This window comes from Colletes latitarsis, chromosome 2, assembly GCF_051014445.1.
Source record: "Colletes latitarsis isolate SP2378_abdomen chromosome 2, iyColLati1, whole genome shotgun sequence".
In the NCBI taxonomy this organism is placed as follows: Eukaryota; Metazoa; Arthropoda; class Insecta; order Hymenoptera; family Colletidae; genus Colletes; species Colletes latitarsis.
In genome coordinates this window covers 26,705,194-26,718,908 of record NC_135135.1, presented here as the reverse complement: position 1 = coordinate 26,718,908, position 13,715 = coordinate 26,705,194, and the positions used below count along the sequence as shown (strand labels likewise).

The 13,715-nt window shown below is 41.8% G+C and overlaps 2 protein-coding genes across 2 annotated transcripts in view; one reads left to right on the top strand and one right to left on the bottom strand.

Annotated features, from left to right (window-relative positions):
* Positions 1-4,236, top strand: part of Mid1 (calcium-permeable channel component Mid1) — a 158,297-nt gene extending 154,061 nt beyond the window's left edge. The window contains exon 4 of the mRNA XM_076780315.1: positions 2,688-4,236. Coding sequence (XP_076636430.1) covers positions 2,688-3,481 — 794 coding nt within the window. The 3' untranslated portion in view covers positions 3,482-4,236. The remainder of the gene's footprint in view (positions 1-2,687) is intronic.
* The window catches only part of LOC143351556 (uncharacterized), a 263,840-nt gene that overhangs the window by 162,577 nt on the left and 87,548 nt on the right, over positions 1-13,715 (bottom strand). The window lies entirely within an intron of this gene.

Here is a 13,715-nt window from a genome sequence, read left to right as displayed (position 1 = left end):
AGGAACCGAAGCACTTTTCGAGGCAGCCATGTTGTCACGAATGGATACATGTCCCGAGAGCACTCGTGATTTTTATCGATCGAAAATGATAACGATTGCAAAAGTTATGGGAAACTTGATACCACGATTGTATTCTTGCTGAATGAAATGGTTCGACTGTTTTAGATTTGTACAGGTGAACGATAACTTGTACGATCGTTATTATTTTTGTAATTTAGAGGGTAGTAAGACGAGGTATACGAGTAAAGTTTACGCCTTGTGGGCCGAGAAATTGTTTTGGTATGATTTGAAATTTTTTAATTTTGTAGAAAAATTTCAGCACCTTCTCGAATTTTTTTCTCATTTTGCGGGGTCAAGGACCAACTTTTCGAATATTTTTGCAATTTGTACATATTCTCCATCAAAATACGCGTAGTTTGCTTTTTTAAACATTAAAATCGTCCAATCCGTTCAGAAGTTATGACGTTTTAAAGATTCGCATGAAAATTCGGGCAGACATTTCTGGCCAGAAATTAGATTTTCGGTGAGGAATTTTTTTCTCGAAACTGGGTAGGAATTCGAGGGTATGTGTAATGACCAAAAATGATTGCAATCGACCCTTGCAACCGAAAATAATTTTTTTAGAACGATTTGAAATTTTTTAATTTTGTCGAAAAATTTCACACCTTCCCGAATTTTTTTCTCGAAAGTGGATAGGATTTCGGGGATATGTGTATTCACCAAAAATGCTTGTAATTGACCCCTCTAACTAAATATAATTTTTTCAGAATGATTTGAATGATTTGATATTCTTGATTTTCGTCTTATTGTGGCCTGTACAATCTCCTATTAAAATTTCCCTCAGGGGTGGCCGAACACCCTATATACATATTTGGAGCCCCAGAAAAATGGTCCAAAATAATACATTGTTTGTAAAAATGTAAAGTCTGCTCGTATACCTCTGTCTAAGGCAGCACCTGCTAGACCTTACCAAAGAATTCGAATCCCCCTATTTCTTCTCTGGCTTCACCTCCCATACTCACTACCAGAGGGCTACGCTCTCGTCTCTCTCGCAAGCACTCGACCAAATACCTTCCTCGACTTCCCTTTCCTCTTCTGTCTTCCCACGATCCTTCACCCTTCCTCCACTAGCAAAGCGCTCCACATTTCCACCAAAAAATCAAATAAACAATAATTTACCCAGTACCCTAGCGATATTTTGGAGGAGCCCCTGACCTGGTGGTTTGTTCAGTCCAGGTGTGCAATACTCAGACTGTAAGCACTCGACCAACTACCTTTCTAGACTTTCCTTTCCTCTTCTGTCTTCCCACAATCCTTCCCCCTTCCTCCACTAGCAGAGCGTGCCACACTTCCACCAAAAGATAGAAAAACCTTTCGTAAATCCCTGTGTACTAAACAATAATTTACCCCAGTCCGCTATCGACATTTTAGGGGAGCCCCTGACCTGGTGGTTTTTTCAATCCAGGTGTGCAATACCCAGACTGTAAGCACTCGACCAACTACCTTTCTAGACTTTCCTTGCCTCTTCTGCCTTCACACAATCCTTCCCCCTTCCTCCACTAGCAAAGCGCTCCACATTTCCACCAAAAAATCAAATAAACAATAATTTACCCAGTACCCTAGCGATATTTTGGAGGAGCCCCTGACCTGGTGGTTTGTTCAGTCCAGGTGTGCAATACCCAGACTGTAAGCACTCGACCAACTACCTTTCTAGACTTTCCTTTCCTCTTCTGTCTTCCCACGATCCATCCCCCTTCCTCCACTAGCAGAGTGTGCCACACTTCCACTAAAAGATAGAAAAACCTTTGGTAAATCCCCGTGTACTAAACAATAATTTACCCCAGCACGCTATCGACATTTTAGAGGAGCCCCTGACCTGGTGGTTTGTTCAGTCCAGGTGTGCAATACCCAGACTGTAAGCACTCGACCAACTACCTTTCTAGACTTTCCTTTCCTCTTCTGCCTTCCCACGATCCTTCACCCTGTGTACTAAACAGTAATTTACCCCAGTGCTCTAGCGATATTTTCGCAGAGCCCCTGACCTGGTGGTTTATTCAGTCCAGGTGTGCAATGCCCAGACTGTAAGCACTCGACCAACTACCTTTCTAGACTTTCCCTTCCTCTTCTGTCTTCCCACGATCCTTCCCCCTTCCTCCACTAGCAAAGCGCTCCACACTTCCGCTAAAAGATAGAAAAACCTTTGGTAAATCCCCGTGTACTAAACAATAATTTACCCCAGTCCGCTATCAACATTTTAGAGGAGCCTCTGACCTGGTGGTTTGTTCGGTCCAGGTGTGCAATACCCAGACTGTAAGCACTCGACCAACTACCTTTCTAGACTTTCCTTTCCTCTTCTGCCTTCCCACGATCCTTCACCCTGTGTACTAAACAGTAATTTACCCCAGTACTCTAGCGATATTTTCGCAGAGCCCCTGACCTGGTGGTTTGTTCAATCCAGGTGTGCAATGCCCAGACTGTAAGCACTCGACCAACTACCTTTCTAGACTTTCCTTTCCTCTTCTGTCTTCCCACGATCCTTCACCCTTCCTCCACTAGCAGAGCGTGCCACACTTCCACTAAAAGATAGAAAAACCTTTGGTAAATCCCCGTGTACTAAACAATAATTTACCCCAGCACGCTATCGACATTTTAGAGGAGCCCCTGACCTGGTGGTTTGTTCGGTCCAGGTGTGCAGTACCCAGACTCGACGTCCACGAGCGGCGAGGTCGAGGATGAGGATGTGGACGGTTCGTCGTTGCCGTTGTCGTCGTCGCTGTGCGGCAGCGACGGTACGGACACGGTGTCCATCGTCTCGTCGTCCGGCCGATCGTCGGCCTCGATCCTGCCGCAGCTCGTCTGTCTGTGCTCGTTCCTCGGCGGCGTCCTCGGGAACGTCGGCGCGGCGGCCGTCCTCTGGATCGCGCGGCTGTTCCAGCGGCCGACGGAGGCGAAACCGGGGATCGGTGCCGGTAAAACGGAGCAACGGTCGACGAAGAAGAGGAGGTGGGACCTTGTCGTCGGTTGGTTGCGCCGTTCCGGGGCACGGTGTTGCGCGGGCGTGCGTCACGGTGCTCGGTGGATGCTCGGGAAGTGGGTGATGGTCGAACGCCGTTGCCGGGGCTGGTGGTGCTGGTGCTGGTGGTGGTGGAGGTGGCGACGCCGGAAATCGCGAGCGCGTCGGGGATCGCGGCGATGGCCGGTCGAGGCCGCCGTCGGCTGTCCACGTTCGACGTCGGTCCGCTGGAACGTGGACGACGCCCGCGGGTGCGCGTCGACGAGGTGCCGTTGGCGACGATGGTGGTGGTGGTGGTGTTGGTGGTGGTTGTACCGATGGCGGTGGCCGCGGCACGTGGTCGAGAACGATCGCGGGGGCGGACGTGGGGACGGTGGTGGCCCCGAGGCTCGCGGGGAGGCGGCGAGACGACGCACGCCGGCGAGACGACGTCGCCTGGGCTCGTCCTTGAGGAGGGACCCGCCATAGGGGTGGCTCCCTGGCGAAGCGCGTAACGCGCGAGACGCAGCTTTTTTCTATTTGGGGTTCACCGGAGCCCCGTCGAGCAGGACTCCGGGTGTATACCTTCCGGGCGATGCCGGGCCCTCGAGAAAGGGTCGCGGCGACGGCACAGGGGGCGCGGACGTGGCGGGCGAGCAGCGCCACCTGGAGCGGCCGGAGAGAAATGGATAGCAGCGCCGCGACACGGATGATTCGAGGAAACGGGAGACAGGAACCGGGGAACGGAGGAGGCGAGGATGGTTTTCGAGAGAGTGCGAGAGTGTGTGCGTGCGAGAGAGAGAAAGAGAGAGAGAGAGAGAGAGGAGAGAAAGGAGGTACGACGAAGAATTTTGGACATCGAAGACGGACGAAGACGCGCCGTGGGACGCGGTTCGGGACTTCCTGAGAGGCCGAGGGGACAACCCGTGGAACCGTGGCGAAAAACACGTACGTCTCGAATAATAATGATAACAATAATACAATAATAATTAATAAATTAAAATAATAATGACGATAACGACCGATTATCACGATGGTAACGATGATCAACGATGATGCCGATTAACGATGCTGATTAATGGCCGTTCACGAATAACGATGATAACGATGATGTTTTATGACGATGATTATGCCGACGATAAAAAAAAAAAAAAAAAAAATAAAACGCTGACGCTGATACGCTGACGATGATTATGATGATGATGATGACGATGAGGGATGATGAATTAAAAAAAAAAAAATAATAGCTAACGAATATTAATAATAATGAATAATGACATAAATAATAACGGTTAAATAATGAAGTAAAACGACGATGATGATGAAGAAAAAAACGATAAAAGTAATGTTAACGTAAACGATAGAATGATTACAATACAACTATTATTATACATTCAAGTACGTCACATAAGTACACACACGCATACACACGGTACCAGATACAAAACGGGCGATAGGGAAGGGGGAGGTTATGGCTCGGGGAGAAGGTACGGATACAAAAGCGAGAAGCCTGCACGCGTGCACAAATTATTGAGAAAAATGCGACACGCCACCTATACACACACGCGGCACACAGACACGTACACACGACACACGTACACACGCATACAAGACGTAGGTAAATAGTCTTTTGGTCGTGGAATAGAGGGGTACGAGGAAGGAAAGGGAATACGGGAAGAAGGGGTGGGGGCATGAAATTTTTTGCAGAAACGGCACGAGGATAAATAAACACGACGTTATCGAGGTATAATATGTGTTCGTTTAGACCTTACAATAAATAAATAACTATTATATTAATATAGACACGTAACGATACCAGATAATGATGAAAATGCATGAGAGCGTGGGTGGGAGAGCATGTCGGAGCGAATGAACACGAGGAGAGCGAGTACGGGAATAACGTTGATTAGATTAAAGGGAAAAATCGTAGCAGAACCGACGGACTTTTTTTATAGAGAAACAAACGATTCCCGTGGGTATATTGCGTAAAATAACGATACGCAACAAAGGAAATTTCTTTCTTCCGTTACCTGGCGCTCTGTCCCGCGCAGCTCGCGTGGCTTCGACTTCGCTGGACGGAAATAATCCGCGGGAAAGTCGCGAGGCGGGCGAAAGGAGTTCGAGGCGCGCCGCCATCTTGGTCTCCACGCGAGGCGCGAACTCGAAAGATACACGTCACCACTTTGTCACTCGTTATCGTTAAGTATCGTTAATTGATTATTGGTTATGGTTCGAGTTTCCACCCCAACGTAAACGGGGCAGGGTTAGGTTTCCTTTTGAACCGTAGAATCGGCGAGGATGTTCGAGAGCCGGGGCTGGGCGAAACAAAACAGAGGGGAGACGTACAAAAGCGCTCGAGCTGGCGAACAGAAGTCGGGGGAAAAGAAAGGGGAGAGACATGAGAAAAGAGAAGTGGGAGCCGTGTTTGCAATCGGAGAGTCGAAACGATCTGATCTCGAAACCGGAAACGGTTAAAGCGCCCCCGTTTCGTCCATCGTGCAGATCCACCCGCGATTTGTTTCTCGAGACTCGTTCCACCCGGTGGTGGTTAACAATTAACAATTTTTCGAGGGACAAACGAAACGGTGAATCGCGGACGATCGTAACCGAATCATGGCGCGGCCTAATTGCATAAACGTTGGCCAACCTTTCGACAGTTTCGACCACCCATGTTACGTATCATAGATATTTATATTTCGTTTAGAATTCAAATGTAAGTTGTGGCGGAAAAATTCGAGAAGCGTAGTTGCTCGTTTCAGGGATGAGGGAGAGTGAGGGGGGGGGGAGCGAATAGAGAAACGGAGAGCGAAAATCGAAGCCACGAAGACGCTGTGGGCGCGGGTACAGAGGGATGGCGGGGAATAGAGCCGGAGAATCGTCGTCGTCGTTGTTGTCGTCGTAATTGCAGGAAATCGAGCACGAGAAGCAGGGGGCGTGTCCTACACAGGCACACACGTACACACGACACGTGCACGCATACCCACAAGGCATTCACGCGAACACATACGTAAACACAGAGAGAGAGAGAGAGAGAAGGGAGCACACTCGTGCGCGTTAATTACGTTGTTAAACATTGTCCAATACATAATTGTTACTAATTTACATTTATAAGACGAACGAGAGAGAGAGAGAAAGGGAGAGAGTGGAGAAGGAGATATATATAGCGAGTGTGCGCGCGAGAGATCACGTGACCGACTGAAAGGCGAACGAGGAGGGGGTAAAAACGAATGTTTACCGCGATTAACGATATAGAGGGTCGATGACGAAACCATATAAATATTATAAATATATAAATATATACAGAAATATTGCGACGGGATCGACGTTCGCGCGATTGTGTAAATAGTATGTATTTATATAATATAATATGTGTACGCGCGCGCACAAACGTACATATACCTACTTTTGTGTGTGCATGTGTGTGTGTGTGTGTGTAAATTAGGAGAGATGTGTCGCGACGAGAGAGTTTAGTAACGGATTATCCTCTCCCCCCCCCCCCCCAAAAAAACCAGATGTCTGCGATCGATTTCCGGTACGATTTTTGCGCTCGAACAAAATGGACGATTCACCTGCTGCGTACGTTGAAAATAACGAGTGATTGCGAGAGAAAAAGAGAGTGTATGTCTGTGTGTGTGTGAGTTTGAACGAAGCAGCCCAGTCGATCGAAGCCACGATCAGCTTTTTGAGGTGATTTTTGCAGAATGGTAGATCACGAGTCTTCTTTTATTGTTTCCCAGAGTTTGGAAAGGAGTAATATTGTTTCAGTGATACGTTGATCGTTAATTCCGCGTTTTCCCCATTAATTTATCGATCAACGACTTTTCCAATCCCGCCGGAGGGTTAAATTTCTATTATAGTTACGATTTTGAGAGTAGTTTCGAAGAGTGGACCTGTTTAAATATTTGTGTAAATTTATAATTGCTATAATCAAACCAGTGCAGTATTAGAAATATCGAAACTATTCGATTTTATATTTGAACACCAGCTAAAGAAGCTTCGTTATTTATTTACGAGTTCCCTCGAAACATTCTTCGATCGAGTGCAAAATAACTCGAGAATAAACATTCGCAGAGAAGTGATTTAAAACATTCCAAGATCGCAAGTAGATTTGAAACAGAAAATTTCGTTGTTTGGCGTCGATGTTCGATAGGAAGAATGCAACGGAAAGGCGTCGATGGGGGGTCGCTGGCGTTCGTTTGCTACGTTGTTAACCAGGACGACGGCCTCGCATTTTCAGGACGACCCTCTGGATAACGCTGGTAAATCGTTCCCGCGAGATCCGGGTTTCGTTCGTCGTTTCACCGCGCTTCCTGCCGGCTCCGAGCGTTCTCGTTTTCTTCGTTGGCCGCGACGCTCGACTTCCGGTCGGTTTCTTCCTTCGCGACGCCCACCAAGCAGCCACCGTCGGCTCTGGGAGCGTCCATGGACGCCCCTAATTGAACGACCGCGTCGAAGAACCCTCGAGCTTTATCGTTCCCGCTCGTACGTTCGCTCCACGAACGACAACCAAAGATCTTTGGGCCCATTAGCGAAAAATAAAACGAGAAACAGTGTTTAAAATGCCTGTCACGTGTTACGAAGTCGAATCAGGCATGAATTTTAACAAATTCTCCGAGTTTCCTCAACGTTCCCCGCTTTTCTGGGTTTCCTTCCATTTTCCTTGAATTTTCCTTGCATTTTCCAGCGAATTTTTCAATTTTTCATGAATCAGGGGACTTTTTATAAGCTCATCCATTTGAAAACCAAAATTTTCCGACTTTTCTGAACAGTTTTCACGAATTTTATGAGTTTTCTCAATGTTTTTGGCTTTTGTGGGTTTTCTTCCATTTTCCCTGAATTTTCCCTGCATTTTCCAGCGAATTTTAATGGAATTTTTCAATTTTTCACGAATCAGAGGATTTTCTGTTAGCTCATCCATTTCTACACCAGAATTTTCCTACTTTTCCGAACAGTTTACACGAATTTTACGAGTTTTCTCAATGTTTCTCGCTTTTGTGAGTTTTCTTCCATTTTTCATGAATTTTCACTGCATTTTCTAGCGAATTTTCATGGAATGTTTCAATTTTTCACAAATCATAGGATTTTCTATTAGCTCATCAATTTCTTCACCAGAATTTTCCTACTTTTTCGAACAGTTTTCACGAGTTTTACGAGTTTCCTTAATGTTTCTCGTTTTTGTGGGTTTTCTTCCATTTTTCATGAATTTTCCCTGCATTTTCCAGCGAATTTTCATGGAATTTTTCAATTTTTTACAAATCAAAGGATTTTCTATTAGCTCACGAATTTTCACACCAGAATTTTCCTACATTTCCGAACAGTTTACCGAGTTTCCTCAACGTTACCCCCATTTCTAGATTTTCTTCCATTTTCCCTGCATTATCCAGTGAATTTTCATAGAATTTTTCAATTTTTCACAAATCTTAAAGGATTTTCTATTAACTCATCAATTTCTACACCAGAATTTTCCTACTTTTCCGAGCAATTTCCCTATATTTTCATCGATTTCCTCGAATTTGACTGTAAATTTTCTCCAACTTTTCCAGTGAATTTTCATCAAATTTTCCAATTTTCTCGCGAATCTTACAGACTTTCCTCTGAGCTTATCAATTTCCCCGGACGATCCGCATAAATTTTCCACGTTCCTAAATTTTTCTGGAGTTCCAGAACGCCCCACGTTTCTCCGATCGTCCATATTTTCTTCCATACCCACGTTTTTCCGATTTCCCGAGATTTCTAATGCTTTCCCCGGAATTCCCCCCTGAATTTCCCAGATTTCCCCGGGTTTCCCAATGAAGTTTTTCGCGTTCCTGGTCCCGGCCGATTTGAAATTCCGCTCGAGTCCCGGCGAACGTCGGCGCGGAGACCTTTCAAACTGTCGTTAGGCGCGCAAAATATGCACCGTAAGCGAAAGAAAATCGATGAACTCGAGGAGAATATCGAGTGCGATTCGTTCCAACGGCGCACAAACCTCGCGTCCACTTTAATCGGCGACGTAATCGCGCGGCCGAGTGATTTCGGCCGTTCCCTTTCAATCTGTTGAGCATTCAGTATTGTCTTTACTTCCATACTGAATGCCCTCCAAATGTACACTCTCTTCTTCGATGTTCTTACTCTCTCTTTATTTCAATTTAAAAAACTATAGTTGCTCTATAAAGGACTCAACTATACAACAAATTTGATACATTACAATAGAAGTAACATTTGTTACTATTACCATAACTTCAGTGTTAATTTTGATTAGGTTTCTTCGATCTTCTTAGGCCACAGACACATGCTTATTTTAAATTCAAAAACTAAAATTGCTCTATATTGGACTCAACTATAAAACAAATTTGATACATTATAGTCGAGGTAATATTTGTTATCGTAACTGCAGTGTTAATTTTGATTAGATTTCCTCGATCTTTTTAGGCAATAGACACCTTTTTATTTTAATTTAAAAAATTACAATTGCTCTATATTGGACTCAACTATAAAACAAATTTGATATATTACAATAGAGCAACAAAATAACATTTGTAACTATAACTTCAGTATTATTTTTGATAATATTTCTTCGATATTTTTAGGCAACAGACACCTGCTTATTTTAATTTTAAAGTTGCTCTATATTGGGCCCAACTATACAACAAATTTGATACATTACAATTGAGATAACATTTGTTACCATAACTTGAGTATTAATTTCGATTATATTTCTTCATTCTTTTCAGGCAACAGACACCTTCTTATTTTTATTTAAAAAATTAAAATTGCTCTATATTGGACTCAACTATACAACAAATTTGATACATTACAATAGAGCATGGTCATTATATTTGTTACTATTACTTTAAAATTAGTTTTGATTTTATTTGTTCGTTCTTTTTAGGTAACAGACCCCTTCTTATTTTAATTTAAAAAATTACAATTGCTCTATATTGGACTCAACTATAAAACAAATTCGATACATTACAATAGAGCAACAAGATAACATTTGTTACTATAACTTCTGTATTAATTTTGATTACATTTCTTCGTTCTTTTTAAGCAACAGACACCTGCTTATATTAAATTAAAAAATTAAAATTACTCTATATTGGACTCAACTATAAAACAAATTAGATACATTACAATAGAGCATCGTGATAGCATTTGTTACCATAACTTCAGTATTAATTTTGATTACATTTCTCCGTTCTTTTTAAGCAACAGACACCTGCTTATATTAAATTAAAAAATTAAAATTGCTCTATATTGGACTCAACTATAAAACAATTTTGATACATCACAATAGAGCATGGTCATAACATTTGTTACTATTACTTTAGAATTAGTTTTGATTATATTTCTTCGTTCTTTTTAGACAACAGACACCTTCTTATTTTAATTTTAATCTTAAAATTGCTCTATATTGGACTCAACTATAAAACAAATTAGATACATTACAATAGAGCATGGTCATAACATTTGTTACTATTACTTTAGAATTAGTTTTGATTATATTTCTTCGTTCTTTTTAGACAACAGACACCTTCTTATTTTAATTTTAATCTTAAAATTGCTCTATATTGGACTCAACTATAAAACAATTTTGATACATCACAATAGAGCATGGTCATAACATTTTTTACTATTACTTCAGTATTAATTTCGATTACATTTCTTTGTTCTTTTTAGACAACAGACACCTTCTTACTTTAATTTAAAAAATTAACGTTGCTCTATATTGGACTCAACTATAAAACAAATTAGATACATTATAATAGAGCATCGAGACAACATTTGTTACCATAATTTCAGTATTAATTTCGATTACATTTCTTCGTTCTTTTTAAGCAACAGACACCTGCTTATATTAAATTAAAAAATTAATATTGCTCTATATTGGACTCAACCATAAAACAAGTTTGATATCATTACAATAAAGCATGGTCATAACATTTGTTACTATTTCTTTAGAAGTAGTTTTGATTTTATTTGTTCGTTCTTTTTAAGCAACAGACACCTGCTTATATTAATTTTAATCTTAAAATTGCTCTATATTGGACTCAAGTATAAAACAAATTAGATACATTACAATAGAGCAACAAGATAACATTTGTTACTATAACTTCTGTATTAATTTTGACTACATTTCTTCGTTCATTTTAGACAACAGATACCTGCTTATATTAAATTAAAAAATTAAAATTGCTCTATATTGGACTCAACTATAAAACAAATTAGATACATCACAATAGAGCATAGTCATAACATTTGTTACTATTACTTTAGAATCAGTTTCAATTTTATTTGTTCATTCTCTCCAGTCAACTCCTCCTGCATTATTGATGAGGATGTTCGCATTGTCCAGCCTGCGTTTACGAGATGTTGCGAATGTTTGAACCAATCCACGTACACGCCTGATTCGAAGATCCCACGGTTTCCGGTTCTAACACAGCGTAATGCTCTCGATATCGTGCTCTAGAAATCATCGAACGACTTCGATATTCAAATTTCTCTACGCAACTTTGCAATCGACAAACATGGCTGCAAGTGGAATGTTTCTCGATCGTCTCTTCTGGATCCTCCGCCACCAAGTCTTTCTCTCGTCGATTCCTTCGTTTTGGAGCGAACTAATCGATGACGCTGCGTTTCCTGTCTGGGTCCCTCTCGCGCGGAATTCTCAATCGCGAATCGATAACGCTCGTCACGCCCAATTTCGCGATATCGCGACCACGATTTCTCTTCGAAAAACCATCCAAACACAGTCGATTTCGAGTCGACATCGCTCGAAATAAATTCTCTCTGCATCGACAAAACTCCAGATAAACGTCTCAATTGCTACCACGTTTTCTAACAATCGCGTTAATTGTTACTCTTCTCGTGAATACTATTTTCCATTAAACGCTCGATTAGCCATACGCTACGTTCTCTCTTCTTGGAGAGGTAATAACACGTTCGAAGTCCAGAACGATCGTCGATTGCTTTACTTATAATGAGTTTCGAGACCCGTAATTAAACAGGTTGTCAAACTTGACGTAATCGATAGGTATCGATACAATGGTCCCCACGAAAGAGACCGTGGACGTAACGATTTATTTTAGTTTTTAAAGAATAAGTTTCAGATTATTACACACGGAAAATGGTCGAATTGTGATCAAAATGGTCGTTGTCGAATCTCTTAAAACGCGATCACGCGTATCGAAATTCATAGTTTCGAAGCTTTTAATCTCCTGGTTTTTTCCTCTTCGATTTTTTCCCGCGTCAACCGCCAGGCTGAGTGTAACAACCCCCCTCCTCCCCACCTGAGAAATCTGCGCCCCGCAATTCAAGCACGCCGCTCGTAAAAGAGAATTAAGGAATCCCACGCAACGTACACACGCAACCCCCATAACTAAACCATCCTGGCTTCAACCTCGTTTAGATCCCATCCCTCTGCTCTCCAGCTCTCCCTTTGCTCGCTGCAAGATACTCGTACTCGTCCGCCAGGAACGTTTATCGCGGTGTTTTCCAAAGGGGGGGCTTGCAACCCCTATTAGGGACTCTTTTAATAAGGGTCGCGATAAATTTCGGGGTCGTCGAGACTCGCAGACGCTTTTAAAATTGTCCACAGCTTCGTCAGACTCTGTCGAATGTTAAAACACTTCGATTCTTCTGTTAAGTTTTTGGAAATTTGCGTTTATTGATACTTTGATATAATATTTCAGGATTTTCTGTTGGGTTATCGATTCTCAGAAACAAATTTCCTATTTTTCTGAGAGGTTTTCACGAATTTTCCTATTTCCTCCGAAAGTTACTTTTCTTAGATTTTCTTGTGAATTTTCTTCGAATTTTCCAAACTTTCAAGACTTTTATAGCGTTTTTTTATTAGTTTATCAATCTCTAGGCACTAATTTTCCTGATTTTCCTGGCAGTTTTCACGAATTTTCCGATTTCCTCCGAAGGTTACTTTTCCTAGGTTTTCTTGTGAATTTTCATCGAATTTTCCAATCTTGCAAGACTTTTATAGGGTTTTCTATTAACTTATCAATTTCTAGACTCAAATTTTCCTGCTTTTCTCGACAGTTTTCACGAATTTTCCGATTTCCTCCGAAGGTTACTTTTTCTAGATTTTCTTGCGAATTTTCATCGAATTTTCCAATCTTTCAAGACTTTTATGGGGTTTTTTATTAGCTTATCAATTTCTAGACTCAAATTTTCCTGCTTTTCTCGACAGTTTTCACGAATTTTCCGATTTCCTCCGAAGGTTACTTTTTCTAGATTTTCTTGCGAATTTTCATCGAATTTTCCAATCTTGCAAGACTTTTATGGGGTCTTCTATTAGCTTATCAATTTTTGGCACTAATTTTCCTGATTTTCTGGCAGTTTTCACGAACTTTCCGATTTCCTCCAAAGATTTACCCCTTTTCCAAGATTTTCATCGATTCTAATCTACTTCTCCTGAATTTTCTTTCCCTTTCTCAGCATTTTCCTGTGAATTTTCATTTGTTTTCCAAATTTATAAGATTTCCTCTTAGCTTATCAATTTTCAGATCCAAATTTTCCTGCTTTTCCCGACAGTTTTCACGAATTTTCCGATTTCCTCCCTGTTTTCTATTTTTTCTATACTTTTATCGATTCTCATGGAATTCTTCTGAATTTTTCTTCCATTTTCTCAGCATTTTCATTAAATTTTCCAATTTTGTAGGATTTTCTGTTGGGTTATTAATTTTCAGGCCCAAATTTTCCTATTTCCCGGAACAGTTTTCACGAATTTTCC